A 20413-nucleotide genomic window follows, 5' to 3' on the forward strand; every position below is an offset into this window, starting at 1 on the left:
AGAAAATAATGCCTATAATATCTAAAACAAGATAGCTAATTTAATATGTAATAAAGATTAAGATAATAAATATAATTATTAGATTAGAATTTTTTAAGATATTTATATATTAAAGTTTTAATTTTTAAGATTTCTAAATAAGATTAAGTTAGATAAAATTAATCTATTAATATATTTATCTAGTGATTCTAAAGAAAAGCAAATTATAATAAAAACTAATAGAAGTATCTATCATAATAAAACTATAAATTAAGATAAAAAAATAGAATTTTATAATAAATCTCTAGAAGATTTTTTAGTTAAGAGTTTCTCTATTAGTTCTTATTTTTACACAGATTATATTAAGATATTAATAGTAACTACTAAAAGTAATTCTAAAAAACATCTCTTTATTCTTCTTTTTAAATATTGAATATCAGTCTATATCTAAATACTATATATAGAAATAATAGTATTATTTTTTATTATTATTCTATTTATAATCTAAGATCTATAATATCTTATTTTATATAAAATAATATATATATAAACTAAATCTATTATTCTACTAGTCTTATATTATTACAATATTTAATATTATAAACTCATTTTAAATCATCTTTATACTTAAATTAATCTTTTAAATAATATTATTAAATTTTAAAAAATTTAATATAATGATAACTAGTGCTACTATCTAAAATTTAATATTAAAGATTAAGAAGGAGTTAAATACATTTAATATAATAATAATTTCTTTTAACTTAATTCTATTCAGTAGCTTAAGAATAGTATTTTTTATAGCTTTAAATATTTATTATTATTATTTAGATATTTTTTTATTTCTATACTGACTTCAGACTTATATTCCAGTGAGAATAATCTACACTCTATAGTATTACACAATCTATTTAATCTTTTTATATATAAAGCTAGAAATTATCATCTATATAATAAGATTAGCTATTTTAATCTTAGTAATGATAAAATAACTTTTAATCAAATTTAATAGAGTGGTTAAAAATAAACTGGAGAGATCAACCCCTACTAGTATTTGATAAACCCTGTACACTATAACTAGTTATTCACTAACTTTCTTTTCTAATTTGGTTAGGTCCTCTCTGGTTAGTGTGTTACCTGTCTCGTCGCAGTCCCAGCTGAGCGCGATAGAAACGGCTAAGTCAAAACAGTGATACATATAATTAACTGACATACTAATTTGTTAATGCATAATACCTACAGAGAAAAATACACGAGCCAGAGTTATTCCAAATCTAGCTAAATGTATACAAAGGATGCGACCTGTTTCAGAAGAAAGTGAAGAGAGTTTGAGTTGTTACGCTGAACCTGCGAACTACTATAGGCTGTGCAAATTCTGATATCTCGGAATTACAAGTTGCACCACAAATTTCCTTAAATCTTCATTATTCAGTGTCTAAATCATGAGAACTTATACTGTATAACCACATTCAAGGCTTGAAGTTTGACAAAATTCTGTCCACACATGTCTTGCTCTATACGTTTGATAGGATGTTGAACACTTAAAGAAGTGGTTTCAAGCTAGCTACGAACAAAATTACAATTACTAATCCACGAGCATCCGCTAACTACGATACTGATAGATGAGATGGCATATTAAAGTGATCATATATAGGCTCCAAGGAGACACAGCATATATATTAGGTGTAGGTATTACCAATACACGTAATCAAATGATATGAGTCATCACGTATCTCGTACTAGCTGATACAGGTATGTGAGACAGGGGCTTCGGAATAATTACAAAAATAGTTTAGCGTCTCTTAGCCACATGGATCAGTAAACAATTGAACAGAGAAAAAACGTGCACCGTTTTTGCAAACAGCTGTATCACCTGTATGACGCTTGAAATCAGATACACTAGAAGGCTTGAAAACAACTTCACCTAGAAAATACAATCTATAAACCCGATTATCAAACTTAAAAGCTGTAAATTCTTTACAGTAACAGTTCTTAATATAGTTTTAAAATTTATTTATTTTTAATTTTTTCTTTATCTGCTTATTAGAAGAAAGATTAGGATTTAATAAATAAAATAGATATTATGATAAATAGAATTTCAATGGAATATTGTCTGATTATATTACTAAAAGTAAAGAAAGAAAAAAAGAAGACTGAGATATAATGATTATTTACTTTTCTTAACAAGACACTTTTTAATACTTTTATTAATAGATTATAAGATAAATAAACTTTAATTAACAACTATAAATCTTATCTTCTATCTATATAGATATAGAATAATAAAGTAAATAAATATTTTCTTTTTATTTAAAGATAATATATTAGATAAAATTCTAAAATTAATTTTATAATTATTAATTAATTAAATCTATTTTATACTATTAATTAAAAGTTTTAATATTTATATTTTAAAAATATTTTATCTAATTCTTATTAAACTCTTTCTTTTATAGATTAATAATAATTTAATTTAACTCTATATCTATCTTCTTCTTTTATAAACTGAGATTAATTCTAGTAACTTTAGCTTTCTTTATAATAATTCTTTATTAATAGATTTTCTCTATTAATTATTAATAGATTCTATATAGCTTCTAAATCTTAGAATGATTTTTGATTTTATTAAACTACTTATCTATTAAATAAATTAGAGTTATTCTATCTATTAAAAGAGTGATATTTTATATCTCTTTTTATACTATCTTATCTAAGATTCATTGATAGAATATAGCTACTATATTATAAAAGATTATTTTATTTAAATAATATATAATAGTATTTGATTTATAATCTATTATTTAATTTTATACTTTTAATAGAGTCTTTTTTAATTAAATCAGTTAACTATAATATTATATCTATTAAGATAAATTAAAGAAATAGATTAAAAAAGTCTTCTAATTTAATAATTAATAATAATATTAAGATATAATATTATTAATATCACTTTAGAAATCATTCTTTAATATTTAATCTATTTATCATTTATATTAATTCATCTGTTAGCTATATAGTGACTATAGATAAATTATATTAATAGAATTAAATAATTATTCTTTCTAAGGTATTTAAAAGAAAAAGAAAAAGATAATATAATTAAAAAAAAGAATTAGCTTTATAATAAATAATCTAAAATGAGGAAATTTTCTACTTTTCTTTTAAAAAGTTTTTAAAGCTAAATTAAACTATTACTAAATATAGAATTATATACTATATAAATGAACTAAAAAACTGATTATCAAGTCTAATAATTATATTAAACTGAAAAATATCTTTATTTTATCAAGTATAAATATCATCATTATATTATTATATATTAAAAATTAGTTAATAAAAGCTTATTTAGATTCTGAAATTAAATATTATTATATTTAAATATTTTTTATTTGATTTATCTAGTTTGATATAAGATGATTATCTAAAGATAGATAGCTATATTTTTGCTCTAATTAATAGTATAGATAATTTATTTTAATTTATATATTAATTACACCACTAGATATAGAATATAAGTGATAATAAAATGTAGTTAATAAATTTAGAATAACTTATAAAATATTAAGATTTAGCTTATATCTAAATATTAATTATTCTATAAAGAATATATATATTAAAATAAGAATTTCTATCTTAATCTATATATTTAAGATAATATAATGTACTAAATTCTATAGATTTATAGAATATATTATAATTATATTAATATTTAATAATATGCTTCTAATATTCTTTAGAATGATATATAATTAGTATATTATCATCATTATAATCATCTTTTATCAGTATAATAGTCTATAGAATAAACAAGATTAATAGAGCTGAAGTAAAAGATAAATTTAAATCTTACTCTTTTTATTCTATATCTTTAATAAGAAGAATCTTAAATTAATCAATAAAAATCTAATAAGAAGCTTATAGCTTCTTAAAAGATTTAGTATTACTTATAATATTATAACTTAATTAAAGAAGGTTTTGATCAAAATTAAAATAGAAAATACATTCTAGTAAATCTAGATATTGGATTAAAATATATATATTAAGTATATATATATAGAATTCTTAATATATCTAAAAAGTAATTAGAAATAAACATTTCTTTAATAGAGATAATATCTCTAAGGATCTTAAAATGAAATTTATTTATAAAAATATATCAAAAAAATTAATAAAATAAAATATTATAAAATTATAGAATTCTTTCTTATTAAATATCTTCTAATATATAGCTTTAATAATCTATATTATAAACTATATATATTCTCAGATCATTAATTAAATTTCTATAGAAAGAGATTTAAAATTAATTTTTAAAGAATTTTTTAAAGTTTTTAATCTTAAATATTTGCAAATAGGTTCATCTTAAATAAAGAATATTATTCCTAATATTTTAATTAGTAATAGAAATTAATTATATTAAGATATTTTTATATTACTTAATTATTCTCTTTTTTTAAAAGTCTTAAATAGAATTAGAAGATAGTAATTACTTAAAAAAAGTTTGATAAAAAGGATTAGTTTTAATAGAATAGATATAAAAAGGTTTTTATTATAATTAATTAAGGTTATATAATCATTTATTAATTATCTACTATCTTACTACAATATAATGATTGATTTAATACCCTTAGTCATCACTTTTAATAAGTCACAGGCTCACAGGTATATAGAGATTAATAATTTTATATTATTAATTAAATAAAAAAATAGAAATATTTAAAAGCATATTTAACTTTTATATTTATCTACTTATTATATATATTGTAAAATAAATATTATATTAAAAATAGAAAGCATCTCTATTACAATGATTTATATTATTAACTTTATAAAATCAATCATCTTATATTAAAAAGACAGAATACTAATAATTAAATATTTTATTTATTAAAATAATATTTTTTTATTAACTATGAATTTTTTTTAACTATTCTAAGTTTAGCATTATTTACTAAAAAATAAAGAATAATCTAAAATTATTAAGTTATTATATAAAATACTATATATTAATTAAGATTAATATCTATTTAATTAAAATTAATATCTTAATATATTTAAAATATTCTAAATAGATAATATAATAATTATATTATATTTAAAATAAGATAATAAAGATTAAAATTATTACTATAAAAAAAGACTAACTTTATTAAGAAATAAAGAAAATGATAATAGCTTAAAAATTATAAAAAGATATAAAAAACAGGTATTATAGTATCTGTAATAATATACATAATTTCTATACACAGAAATACTAGGCCTTACTTCATTAAATAAGCCTAATTATAGTATCTCCATCTGCATATAGAATCTTTATATATAAGAAAGCTAGATCTAGCTTTACTGAATAAATCTAATTATAGCTCCTCTATCTATATACAAAATCTTTATATATAGGAAAACTGAACTCAATTTTACTGCTTATAGAAAAGTTAAGCTTAGCTTTATTAAATAATATAAAATTAGAATACTTTATTTCTAAATTATATAACTTTAGATTCTAATAGGCTAGAGTAAGTTTAATACTTTTTAGAAATCATTATAACATCATAAATAATAGGTTTAAGCCTTTTATAAAGATTAAAATCATTAATTATAATCAGTATATTAATTATAAATATCAGTATTATACTATTAAAAGGTTTTTTTTTATTAAAGTTTCTATTATAGTTATTATAATAATTACTTTAATAGGTTTAATTTTAATAAAATTTATTTCAATTTTAATATATATATAAACTAAATCTTAAAAATATTTAATTAATAATAAATTTATTACTATATAGAACTATTTAAATTTTATAATTAAATTATATATAATATAAAATATTTTTACTATAATTATTTTTCTAACTAAATAATTCTTTTTATTATAATAATAATCAAATTATAGTTAAACTCTAGATAATCTTTTAGAATTTTATAAAACTATTATAATTCTTTAAGAATAGATAGATATTAAATTATAAATACTAATATAATTTTAGATAATTCTATTTTTAAAAAATATTTAAGTTTATAAATATACTTAGGCTGTCATTTGGTTCGGTTCGGACTGAACTAAAACCGATCTGAAACCTGAATGGTCCAGTTCTGGTTCTATATACAGCGAACCGAAGCAGTTCAGTTCACTAAATCTAGGATCATATGGTTTTTTAGAGCCTATTTAGGTCTGATTTGATTTAGATTTTCAATTCAATTTTATCTAAATATCTAAATACTAGTAGATTTCTATTAATAATAATTATATAATCATTTCTAAAGCAACTTTTTATAAATTAAATTCTTATTTTTTGAATTAAGACTTTATTTTAGATATTTTTATAAATATTATAATAAATTCTTAATATTTAAATTATAATCTAAGAATTATCTAAATGATGATAATATCTTTTCTATTTTTTATTTATATTTTTTAGATTATGTTATATGGTTAATCTATCTATTAGAGAAAAAATATATATATTTCTATATCTGTTTTATGATATAATTGATATTTATTATTATCTATTTATTTTTTGAATATATTTTAATAATTAGATAGAAAATTATAATTTAAATAATTAATTCTAATTTTTATATTATTTATTTATTAAATTCATTAAAATTTAGAAAGATTTTAATATATTTTTAAGGATAAAATCTAACTATAGTTAAAAATTCTTTGATATGGTTCGGTTATTTGAATGAAAATCGGATTAGACTCAAACTGATCTAATTATAATTAATAATTCTTTTTTAGCATGATTCGGTTTTGATTTAAAGAGTTAGAACCATTTAGTTTTCGGTTCTGGTTCTAATATTAAAGACCAAACCGAACCGACCCACTTTTGGGTTTGTGTCAAAAGTTGTCAACAACTCGTCTCAAGATCGGAGATCTTAAAGGATATTCTGCTAACATAAGATAAAAGAATAATATAAAATCAATATTAAAAGGCTATCTATCAAAGATAATAATAATAGTAAGAAGATTATTAAATATTAAATAATAATATACTATTTGATATAAAGATAAAAGATAATTAATTAAATATATAATAGTAAATGAATATCTATATATATTAAAAGATATTAAAACTATATTTTAATATCTAGAATTATTACTTTATTATATAGAAATTATACTTCTATATATTAAAATTCTATTTTATTAAATTATATGCTTGGTATATACTAAAATTAGATATTAATTTATAATTCTAATAATTATTATATTAATTATTATAGCTAGATGAAAAATGTAGTTACTTTTTAATCTTATTTTTATAATACTTAATTATACTATATAATAATTATAATTACTGTTATTCTAATCTTATTAGATGCTTATATAATAGCATCCATTATAATATTCATTAATTATAACTTATTAATTCTTATAATAATTCTTTTCTTTAAAGGCTGACATTTTAATAATATAATAAATAGTCAGCTATGTCTATATTCTTAAGTAAGTATTTCTATTTTATAAATTTCTATTCTTATAATGATAGTCTAATTATATTTTTAAAGAAATCTTTTTATATTTAAAAATTAAAGCTTACTAATTATTTAAAAGATAAAAATTTTAAAATAATTATTCTCTATATTTATTATATAAATTTAAATAAATCTTATATAATAGTTAAAAGATTTTTTTATTATAATAAATATATTTATTTAAATCAAAAATATACTAAATTAAAACTTTTTTTTTAATAAAGAGTGACAGCGGCTTATAGCTATTTAAAATCAAATTTATATTTAAAAGAAGGAGGTTTTTAAGAAATTTCATTATTTAAAACTATAAAACAATCTTCTTTGGAAATATATTAATAATTTTATAGTAAAGGATATACAGGATATTACTAAACTAAAAAGATTAAAGAAAAAAGAATAAAAAAAATAAAAAAAAGAAGATAAAAGGAGAAATAAAGAAAATTAATTAATTAATAAACTAATAAAATAGTCATTATTATCTTTTAAGCTCATTCTAAATTATTTAAAAATAATCCTTTTAATCTCTTACTTTTTAAGTTTCTTAACAATAGAAGGCTTAAATCTTTTCTAAATAATTTAAATATCTGATTAATTTTTATGAATTATGCTTAAATCTATATTCTATCTATCTAATTAAATAAAAGATTTTTCTCTATTCTAACTTTTTTTTTTAATAAAATTAATTTTAAATTTGTCATTATCTACTTTATCTTTATTATTCTTTAGATTCTCTATAAATTCTAATAATAAAATATAAAATATTGAATATATTTTTATTCTTATTAGTAACTGAAGTTTATAATTATTATTAATAAATTTTTTTTAATTTTAAAAGATCTATATTTAACTGTATTAAATTTGTTATTTAATCTATTATTTAAATATTAAAATTCTTTTATTTTATAGTTTATTATAAAAAGTAAACTTTCTCTTTCTTTTTAAAGATTAGCGCGTTTTTATATTTTTTATTATAATAAATTTTTATTCTTTATTTTATCTATTTAATATTTTATAAGATTATTTAATAGAGTATTTAAAGATTCTTTATTTATACTATTATAATTTTTAATAATTCTTTTCTTAATATATTAAACTATATTATTCTTAAATATTATCTAAAATTTATAAAATATAGTACTTATTTTATAATTATATTTATTGAATTATTTATTATAAATTATATTATTAGTAATATTTATATTTAATCATTTTATTCTTAATCTATATAATTTATAGATATTATTTAACTAATTAAATTATTTTTTAAACTAATTATTAGTCTATTAATAATTTATTATTAATAATTTATACTTTATTTATATATTTTTATAATTATCTATCAGTAATTTATTATAAATAACTTATCTTAGTCTATAATAATCTCTCTTAGTAAACTGATCCATGAAAATATTTCTTATAGTATAAAACTTATATATTATCTTATAATTATATTTTTTAATACTGATTATAGAATTATATATTTAATTAATCTATTAACTATTATTATAGTATTAATATAGATTATTTTAAAATAGATTCTTTAATTCTAATAATCTTTAAATAAAATTAATAATAATATTTTATTATACTTCTTTTAATACTTTAAATATTTATATTTTTTCATAAGGTTTATATATTGATAATTTATTCTAATTATAATCTTTATAATATTTAATATAATTTTTAATCTTTTTTTTAAAATATAGAAAATAGTATAATTAATTTATTATTTTAATTATCTTATTAATTCTTTAATATTCTTAGCTAAGTAGATTATGATATTATTGAATAATTTCTATAATTATTATTTATAGTATTTTAATTATACTATTTTATATTACTAATCTATCTTATAATATTATTATTCTATTATATAGTTTTATTAAATTTATATATCATTTTCTATTTCTCTTTTTAATTATTTTCTAAATTCTAATTTTTTAATTCTAATAGCTACTACTAAAATAGCATTATAATTATATTATAATATTTCTAAATCCTATTTTAAGATATTTATCTTTAATGCTTTGATATTAATTATATAGTCTAATTGTTTACTTAATATATCTATAACAATATTCTGTTTTCCTAATATATATTCAATTACATATTTATATCATAATAATTCTTTGCATCATTATATTTATTTTTTAATAATTCTTTAATAATTATAAAATACTTTAGATTCTTATAATTAATTTTATAATAATCTTATACTTAGATCTTTAGAGATAATATTACCATTATTAAATATTTTAATGATTATTAATAACTCTCTATTATATATATTATAGTTAAGTTCAGCATTAATATATTTTCTTAAATAGAATATAACAGTATATATTTTTTATTATCAATTTATTTTAAAATTATTCTAATTATATATTCTAATATATCTATTTAAATAACATTCTATAAATCTAGATTATATAACTTTAAAATTAATATATACTTAATAAGTTTTTAATCTTTTTAAATACTTATTAATATATTATTATCTATTCAAATAGTTTATTCTTCTTTATTAATTCTATTAATAAGATTATAATAGTGGTATATCCTTTTATAAATCTTTATATATAGCTAGTGGCTTTTAGAAATGATTATATATCTATAATATTTATTAGAATTAATTATTCTAAAATAATATTTAGTTTTTTTTTAATATTTTAAATCTATTTAGTATATAAACTATTCCTAAGTATTTAATTTATATTATATTAAATTCATATTTTTTAATTTCTAAAGTGAGTTCTATATCTATAAATTTTATTATAATTTTTTAGATATATTCATTATATTTATTAAGATTTTTTAAGAATATTATTATATCATCAAAATATACTGTAATAAAATTATTTAAATATTTTTTAAGTATATATATTATATATTATATAAACTATATTAATAGATTTTTTAATTCTATTAGGATGATAATCTATTTATAAAATCCTTTATCTATTAAAAATATTATTTTATAAATATCTTTTTTATATATTCTTAGATTATAATATTTTTATTTTATATTAAATATTATTATAATTTTTATTTTTTATAATAAATCTCTTTTTATTCTTAATATAATGTCTTATTTATATTATCTATTATTTGATTATTAACTGATTAGTAATTATATACTATTTATAATATTAAATCTTTCTTTAATATAAAAAGATTTAATACTGAATTTATTATTTTAAATTCTTAAATATATTTAACTAGATAGAATTCATTAATAAATTTATTTTTAATTTTAAGTTTCTATATCAATTTCTATCTTTATTTAATTTACTTTAATACTAATTCTGATTTTAGATCTATTATTACTTTATATTCAGATAGATATATTAATAATTAATATTCCTTTTTTATAAATAATTTAATATAATTATAATACTTCTTTAATAATTTCTTAAGTATCTTTATAAGTTCCTTTTTATATATTTTCTTTAACTTTAATTAAATTTATGCTATTTTTTATCTTATTTTATTAATCTTAATAATATTCATTTTAGATTACTTTTTCTTATTTTTATCTATTTATAATATTATATTATTAATTTTTAATATCTATTTCTTCTAATTAATAATTAAATTCTATCTTTGTAATTAGATCATTCTAAGAATTACATTATAATAACTATGATTTAAGAATAAAATTCTAAATATTATATTTATAATATATTTTTCTAACTTTAGAATTATATTTTTAACTATCTATAAATATTCTTTATTAAAGATAGTTTTATCTATAATAATAATTATTTACTATTATTATATTTACTTTATTAATATTTTATATTTCTTAATAAATTCTTTATTAATAAAGTTTATTAATATTCTAGAATTAATAAATACTTTTATTAGCTTTCTATAAATTATAACTTATATAATAAGTATATATTCTATTAATTCATTATTAATAGCTATTATAATAGTAACTTTCTCTATATATTATAAATAATATTTTTTTTATATTTCTTAGAACTATATCTATTCTTTTTTAGTCATTCTTATCTTTCTTTTATATATATAGCAGTCACTTATTTTATATTCTATATTCTTAAGATAATTATGATTTAGATATTTTATTTTTTTATATATATATTAGTAATCTTTATATCTTTTAAAATATTTAAATATTGGTTAATAAAAAACTTTTAATAATATAGAAAACTATTTATATAAATTTTTATTTATTTAGTAGTATATATATATTTTATTAAAATATAATATTTAATATACTTCTAAATGACTAAATTTATTTAACTTAGAATAATAATAATAGATATAATTATATATATATTCTAATATTTTATTATATAGATTTATTTCTTTTAAATAAAATAACCATTCTATTTCTTTAATTAACTTAAAATTATCTTTATTATGAATTAAGCATTCTTTAAATATCTATTTTTAATATTTTTTATATATATTAATATATTATTATTATATTTAAAATAATTCTTTCTAATATATTATCTTAGAAGATATATAATAGTATAGTTCTTTATTTTTTATATTTTTTATAAATTTATTTTAAATTTTTATAATCTTATATTCTATCTTAAAAAACTCTTTTAAGATTCTTAAAATCTCTTTTTTTATTCTTAAAATATTTTAACTTAATTCTAAAACTATTATTTTAATTCTTAGAATCTTTTTTTAATTCTTTTTACTAATATTAATAGACCTCTGTGTTAATCATTCTTAAAATAATCAATTAATAGATTTTATTAATTTTAATTTTTATAAAATATTTAATTCTTAATCTAAATCTTTATAATTTATTATTTTTTAATTATTATTTTAAAATATCAAATTATATTAAATTTTATTTTCTAATAAAGAACTATCAGTATTTTAATTAGTATTATACTGCTTTATCAATGGCTTTAATCTATAGATAGATTAGTGTTTAGCTCTACTTTTCTAATAAAAATATATTTCTTCTAATTTAATATCTTCTTTTTAAGCTATACTTTCTTTAAGTATCTTTTTAATATATTTATTAGATTTCTTAAAACTTCTTTATTACATTATAACTAGTTTATATTTCTATTTAAATCTCTATTTAATAATTCTATTTTATATTTTTTTAAAATTCTATTTTTCTTCTTTATTATCTTTCTTAATAATTTCTTAGTATAGAATAAAGAATTATAAGTTAATAATTATTATTTTTTAATAGCTGATATTATTAATTCTTTATTTTTATCAATATTCTTTTATAAAATATCTTTTCTATCTATATTTATAGTAGGCTTTTTCTTTATATCTTTATTCTTTCTTTTCTTTACTAATAATAGCATTAAATTATATTTTAATATTTTTATTATAGTTATAATAAGATTTTCTAGGCTATAAAGTATTTATTTAATAATTTTCTTAATATTAATCTTTTTTTCTATAAGTTAATTATATTATTAAAGATTAATCTATAATACTATTTCTATCATTTTATAGAAAGTCTTTAATCAAGAATTTATCATTAAAATTATATCTTTAATATTTTCTTTAAATCTATTATAATATTAATTATAATATATTTAATCTCTATAATAAAATTATTTATAATTTAAAAGTATATTAATATATATTTTTTTATAGATTAAATTTATTAAATATTTTAAATTTTATAGATTACTATAAGCTTTTTATTAATTATTTTATAAAATTATTTAAGCTTAATAATAAAGTATTTATAACTTATAAATATTAAAATTATTTTTAGATCTTTTACTCAATATTTATTTTAAACTAGTTTTTAATATATAATATAAATTATTTTATAATATCTTTAGTTAAAAAGCTAGATACTATTAATATTTTTACTTTTTTAGTATTAATCTTCACAATATTATTAAAAAAATAAATTTTTATTTAAATAAAGAATATATTAAGTATTTTAGATTTTTCTAAGAATAATTCTATTTTATTAATTTTTAGTCTTTAATTTAAGCTATTAACTTATTACTAAACTATAATATTCTTAAGTTTAATAATTCTAATAAGAATATCTCTAAGTTTAATTATTAAAATTTATTTAATTCTATTAAAAGATAAATAACTATTATTTATTATTATTAAAAATAATATTATTTATCTATAACTTTTTAAGTATTATAAAAATCTTTTATTATTAAAAGTTATCAATAACTCATCTTAAGATTAAAAATCTTAAAGAATATTCTGTTAACACAAAATAAAAGAGTAATATAAGATTAATATTGAAAAGCTATCTATCAAAGATAATAATAATAATAAAAAGATTATTAAATACTAAATAGTAATATACTATTTAATATAAAGATAAAAGATAATTAACTAAATATATAATAATAAATAAATATCTATATATATTAAAAAATATTAAAGCTATACTTTAATATCTAAAATTATTATTTTATTATATAGAAGTTATACTTTTATATATTGAAATTCTGCTTTATTGAATTATATGCTTAGCATATGCTGAAATCAGATATTAATTTATAATTCCGATAATTATTATATTAATCGTTATAGCTAGATGAAAAGTGTAGCCACTTTTCAGTCTTACTTTTGTAATATCTGATTATACTACATAATAATTGCGATTACTACTATTCCAACCTTATTAGGTGCTTATATAATAGCATCCGCTATAATATTCATTGGTTGTGACTTATCGATTCTTGTGACAGTTTGGTCCAGAAACTCAGGACCAGAACCGAACCAAATGACAGCCTAAATTTAATTATCTAAATAAAAACTAGATTAGACTTAGATTAATCTAATTATAATTAGTAATTCTTCTTTAATATAGTTTAGTTTCAGTTCGAAGAGCTAGAACCGTTCAGTTTTCAGTTCTGATTCTAATAATAAGGACCAAACCGAACTGACCCACTTTTGGGTTTGGTCCAGAAACTCAGAACCAGAACCGAACCAAATGACAGCCTAATTATTATTATTATCATTATTAAATAATTTTTTATAATCTATTTTAATATTAGAATTAGAATTAAAGTCATCATTAAATAAATTAAAATCCTTTTTATCAAACTTAAAGATGAAACTATTATCTAAATCTTAAAATAATCAATCTATATTAATCATGATTAAATCTAGATTTTGATAATAAGTAATTAATAATTATATAGTAGAAGATTTATATAATTTAGTAAACTTTATAATATATATTCTTCTATATTGATATTAATATTAATAAAAATCTAACAGTTTTATATCTTAAGATAAAATAATTAGAACATCTATGTATATTAAGTTAATATCTAAATTTATATTAATATTATTAGTGTTTATCTAGAAAAAGATATTGCTTATCTTATTATTTAAGGTATTATTATTAAGATAATAATATTAATAGTAAATTATAATTAATAAACTAAACAATTTAATTATAGAAATAGATATTAATAGGGAATTATTAAAACTCAAAAGATAAATATAGATAGAAAAAGAAGAAAGATAAGGATAAAAGAATAAAAAAGAAAAGAAAGAGCTAGTTAATAGTTAATATAATAGAATAATGATATTTTAGAGAAAAAGACAGAAGGAAAAGGAGATTTAGAAGGATAAAGAAAGGAAAGGCAGTTTAATCTAATTAAATCAAGTTACTGGAAGGAATCAGACAAGATATTGTGATGCAGATAATGCAGAATAAAAGATCTGCTATTAGAAGATTATTTGACCATATTATATAGAGAGAAGTGAATTTATTGAAGAAGCTGCTAATATTAAATAATAAAAAGAAAAGATGAAAGATAAATATTGAAAAGTGTTTTTTAGGAAGTTTATATTTTAAAATATAGAAAATAATAAAGTTAATAGAAGGGTAGCTAAGATATAGTACTTGAAAAAAGATAGAAATAAAAAGTATTACAGCAGGTCTACTAGCATATGATGAATGGAGACGTCTATAGCTGTCTGTATTACCATAAATGTAGAGGCTGTTATACCATACTATGACCGGAACAATATACTGCTGGAGCTGGGGATGCAGATTTTAGCGTCAAGAGGAGGCGAAAATGGCATCGGTGGCACAGATTGAAACCTTCAATGAGTATAAATAGAATATTTAATATATAAAGATTTAAATAGAATTAAGATTTTCTATATTAAATAGTTATATCAGTGCTATATATCTATATATTTTTAATAATATATATATAGATTTATAAGATGCTATCTTAAAAATAATAAAAAAGAATAATAAGAAAAATAAAGCTACTATAAATATATATATATTTATTAGTTAAATATTCTTATAGACTTTAAATCTTATCTAAAGATATCCCTGAGCCCCTCAGTCCTGCTGGATTAGGCTTGAACATACTCCCTAGGTCTATCTCTGTTACAGATTTTTATAAAGATTATTTCTATAAAGATAATATTTGTGAGGCCTGGCAGCAGCGAGAGCGCTGCAGGCTCACAGAGGCTTATAAGCGTGCCAACCCTGGAATTGGGCAATGGCCCAATTACCTCAGTATTACTTTTTGGCATTTAGAGGTTGGCAGTGTCAAGGAGCCTTACATAAGACTTCTTTCTATTAAATGCTTTCTAAACAGCTTAAACAGTATTTAAGAGATAGAGAAGCTACTTAAAGATATATCAGTCCTCTCTAAATTAATAAATAGATTATACATGATGCTCTACATTTAAAGGATGTATAGCAATGCTTTTAGAAGTGCTATTGGTAAAGCTATATTCAAAATGCTTATAGAGGGCCTTAGGGCTTATTCTGCCCTAGCGCCTGCCCTCCAGGCTTAGAGAGGTCAGCACTGTTTTCAGGTGTTCTAAGGGTCATTTAGAAGCCCTAGACACCCTCAATTGACGTTAGAATTCAAAAAAGCAGATTTTGATTTTCCGGAGCGGTTTTGTTCCCTTCATAGCTTATAGCTGGGTAAGGTTGTAAAACTTGAGTAAATAAATTAAAGCTAATAATATAATTAAATAAAAATTAGAAAATATTCTCAATTTTTATTAAAAAAATAAGGCTGTAAATATCTTTGTTTAAAATATATTATTAAATAAAATAATTATAATAAACTAATTAAAAAGTTTACTAAATATCTAAAAAAATATATAAAAAATTATTAATAATTTCTATTAATAATATTCTTACAAGTCTAGATCTAATCTTATTAGAATTTAGTCTTAAAAAAAGAGATATTATTATAATCTTAACTTACTATTTAATCTATTAATCTATTTTCTTTAATCTAATCAAATATAACTATAATTGTATTTGAGTGTAATTCTAATAAAAGCTATCCAGCTATAAGAATCCTAATGTAGCTTCTTAAGCTATATCTTATCTTTAATTTTGTATCTAGCTCTGCCTATGTGCCAGTTCATCTGGCCTGATCAGTCAATCGTCAATCCTCGATCTCGCCCGCCTGCCGCACCCTGACACTGAAGCGGACCATTCGGGTTTCAGTTCGGGTTTGGTTTGGTCCGAACCGAACCAAATGACAGCCTACATATGTTTTGACAGAGAGATATCTTAAAGTGCAATAGTATTTTAAGTTATGAATGTTTTGACAGAGAGATATCTTAAAGTGCAATAGTATTTTAAGTTATGAATGTTTTGTTGACTTTTTTAGTGTAATTAAAGTAACTTATGTTAAAGAATTATGCTAAGATGAATTAGATATATGGAAATGAGTGTATTGATATAGATAATATTTTCTTATAATCTGTATATATTCTTAGTATATATGGATTGTAGGTTTTAATTATTGTTCTACTCTATATACAATTCTCCTATACTCTATTATATACCTGAGTATATATACTTATATAATCTGTAATTCTGTGTAGATAGTGAATAGACTGTGTCTAACTGTGGTAATTGATTAGTTGTGGTGTTAGCTGCTTTACGAGCTGCTTGCTGCTTACCTTCAAATAGTTTAACTTGTCCTTAGCCTCATGCATGTTGATTTCGTAACCGATGTTGAATGATTCCCCCATAGTGTAAACTATTAGAATATTCAAAAGTATTTAATTTACTTGATAGACTATTAAATAATCTTAATATAAAATAAAAATATGATAGTGTTTGCGCTACTGTCCTGGTGAATTCAGCGCTGTACATAACTTCTGTGCCCACCTCCGTACTAGATATGAAAGATAGAGAGAGAGAGATGAAATATAATCTTAAAACTTTGACTATTAAAGTTTATCTGAAACAGGAAGTGATCACTCTCTCATAATTGCGCAAAGTATCCTAAAACCTTCCGACGAGGAACCGAGCTGCGCGACCTCTTTGACTGACAAGACTGCACGAGCCGCTAGCAGACTTGCACAATAGTGGAATAATCAACTCGTTACAGCCGAGAGACTAAAATTTGAATATAGGACTAAGAAGTAGTGCTTATGCTGGCTCAATAATTTGGCACTATTGTACAAACGTGTGTTATTTATTTTGCTGCTTTAATGAATCCAATGTTTGTAATATGAAGCTATTTATATGTATTCTTGATATGAAAACGTCTTTTAGACGCGAATTGAAGGAATATGGCTTCTCGTACACGTAAACCCATTGAGCGAACCCTGAGTCATAACTTGGAATGATTTGGACTAGTTAAATGCCTTATGCTTGGCACTGAAGCGCTATCTTAGTGCTATATTCAAACTTTTGTCCTCAATTGTATATCGGCGATAACTTGCATTGGATGTACCACGCCAGTGATTGCCTAGGAAATTTGTAGCCTTAGATTGCCGGCCTCCCCGCACAGAATAAGGTTTCTCGGCTTCGGGTTTGGCGCTGCGGTTCATAACAACTGTCAGCCAACAGATAAACCGTAACTTCAAGTCCGGCAATAGTGAGATTCCCGGTTATACAAAACGCCCTGCCAGTGGCTTCACCATAATTTCACTGCGGACGATCCTGCAGACCCAAGGTTCTTAACCCTGCCATTACCGAGGTGCGATATTGTACAGATGAGCTTTTGAATAATGGGGCCCAAAGGGCGAATTAGAAGAATCCGTAGTATCCACATTCCCCGTATACCCCAAACCCCAAACTCTGGATTGTCGATCTACGTTCCTGCAACTGTTTACAAGAGGTAAACACTTTGGACAACAACCATGAAAGGAGGTAACTTATAAGATCCTCCCAGGCCCCCGAGCTGTTCAAGGGCTAGAAGAATGAATTATCGACTTTCTTGAGAACTGAAAAAAAAACAAAGTAAAAAATTCATACATTGAGAACCTGTACGGTACAAATATTACTATGAGCAAAATGACCACTACTACTGGTGAGGAGAACCACCATGAGTCAATCCTTCCATCGACCTCTATAGAGAAAAACGATGATTTCTTGCAACGCATGAAGACAGCTGGGAGTATTTCGATCCCACCGGAACTGTTTGAGCAGTTGTACCTTGCCCCTCAAAATCGGGTCAAAGGCGAATTGCGACAGACTTTTGGGAATCCCACTCCGATTGGTATGTCATTTTTGATATACTTCAAACCAACTTTTGTCATCTCTATACTAACACGTTGACAGCTTTGGGTGGCTTTTTACTCTGTGTCACTCCATTCTCAATGGTGTTGCTTGGTTGGCATGGAGCGGGAGGACTCGACGCTGCGAATGTGTAAGCTAAGTCTTATAATGAAAGAACTTGAAGCTTTCTAATTGTTTATAGTGGGTCCTTAATCTTTTTAGGTGGTCTTCTAATGGTATTGGGAGGTGTCGGAGAATGGATTCTAGGTATTTGGTGGTAATAATCACACTTTTCTTTACTAATGAGTGTCCGCAGGCAACACTTACCCAGCTACCGTCTTTGCTATTTTTGGTAAATAACCTGTGAATCGTCCTAATTTATGTTTTATTAATATAGATATGACTGATAGGTGGATTCTTTTTTTCTTTCGGCGCTACTCTGGAACCTAGCTTCAACGCGTACGGCGCGTACTCTCCAGACCCTTCAAACCCTGCTAAGGGAATGAATGCCACCTTCTTTGCAACCTTCGGATTCTTTACAATGGCAGTCGTGATCATACTCATAATACTTGGCATCGCAAGTATCCGAACGAATGTATGCTTTTTCTTGCTATTCTGTCTCTTTGTACCTGCAGGTAAGTAAATAAAGGTAATTAATATGTGAAACCTTATAGACTAATATTGGCTGCAGTTGGTTGTCTTACTGGATCTTTCTTCAGCCTTAGTTATGGTAATGCTATCTATGCTACCATGCTTCAACATATTAGTGGAGGTCTGCTGTTGGCTGCAAGCTTAATCGGATTTTACATCTTTATAGCATTGGTTCTTGCGTCAGTTGATTTCCCAGTTATGATTCCACTTGGGGATTTATCCACGGTAATTAAAGGAGCGCAAGATAAGGCCAAAGAAAAGAAAGATGCTGGTATGGTTTGAGAATATGACTGATATATCCTGAACCAGATGCAACTCAACGTGGCTTGGGTAGGAGAACTGCCAACTCGTAATAAATTTACCGACGTTGGCAGGTGATGAATCGGAAGTTCTTGGGGGTATGGCTTGAAAGGCAAGAAAAACTTCATAAGAAGTCAAACTAGTTTCATATTTGTTAGCAATCGGGTTGTAAGTAGTGGTAGTAGCAGAATTCATTTACCCAATCTGGTGTGTCTTACATACGTGCTGCTGTGAGGAAACGTAGCTGCCAGTGCCGACGTTTAAGTCCTAAGCTGTAAGCTGTTTAGCCACGGAGAGATGGCACTTGAAGCGGTGATATCGAGGCTCAACCTTCACAAAGGAAAATCTAGATTCTACAACTGTGTCGCTCCTCTCCAATTTCCAACTATTCTGAACGCTCAAGCTCATTAGTAGCATCGTGCTCGTCCGCCAGATTGGGTCGGACGGATCCCGCGAGCGTTCACGCTGCTCCTCGGACGGGCCCATTGGCTCGACTCTGACCTTTTAAGGACCATTGGAGGTTTTCACTCTGTAGATGACCATCCGAAA

At 21.1% G+C, this 20413-nt stretch overlaps 1 protein-coding gene across 1 annotated transcript; it reads left to right on the forward strand.

Annotated features, from left to right (window-relative positions):
- Positions 1-18709: 18709 nt before the first annotated feature.
- Positions 18710-19846, forward strand: BGW36DRAFT_304471 (uncharacterized protein; the record flags this gene model as incomplete). Its single annotated transcript, XM_046211974.1, has 6 exons — positions 18710-18914; positions 18977-19064; positions 19116-19180; positions 19230-19265; positions 19324-19552; positions 19588-19846. The coding sequence occupies 6 exons, from the start codon at positions 18710-18712 to the stop codon at positions 19844-19846; spliced, it is 882 nt and encodes a 293-aa protein (XP_046067792.1).
- Between the last annotated feature and the right edge of the window lie 567 nt (positions 19847-20413).

Source organism: Talaromyces proteolyticus, assembly GCF_021365285.1.
Source record: "Talaromyces proteolyticus strain PMI_201 chromosome Unknown BGW36scaffold_11, whole genome shotgun sequence".
Lineage (NCBI taxonomy): Eukaryota > Fungi > Ascomycota > Eurotiomycetes > Eurotiales > Trichocomaceae > Talaromyces > Talaromyces proteolyticus.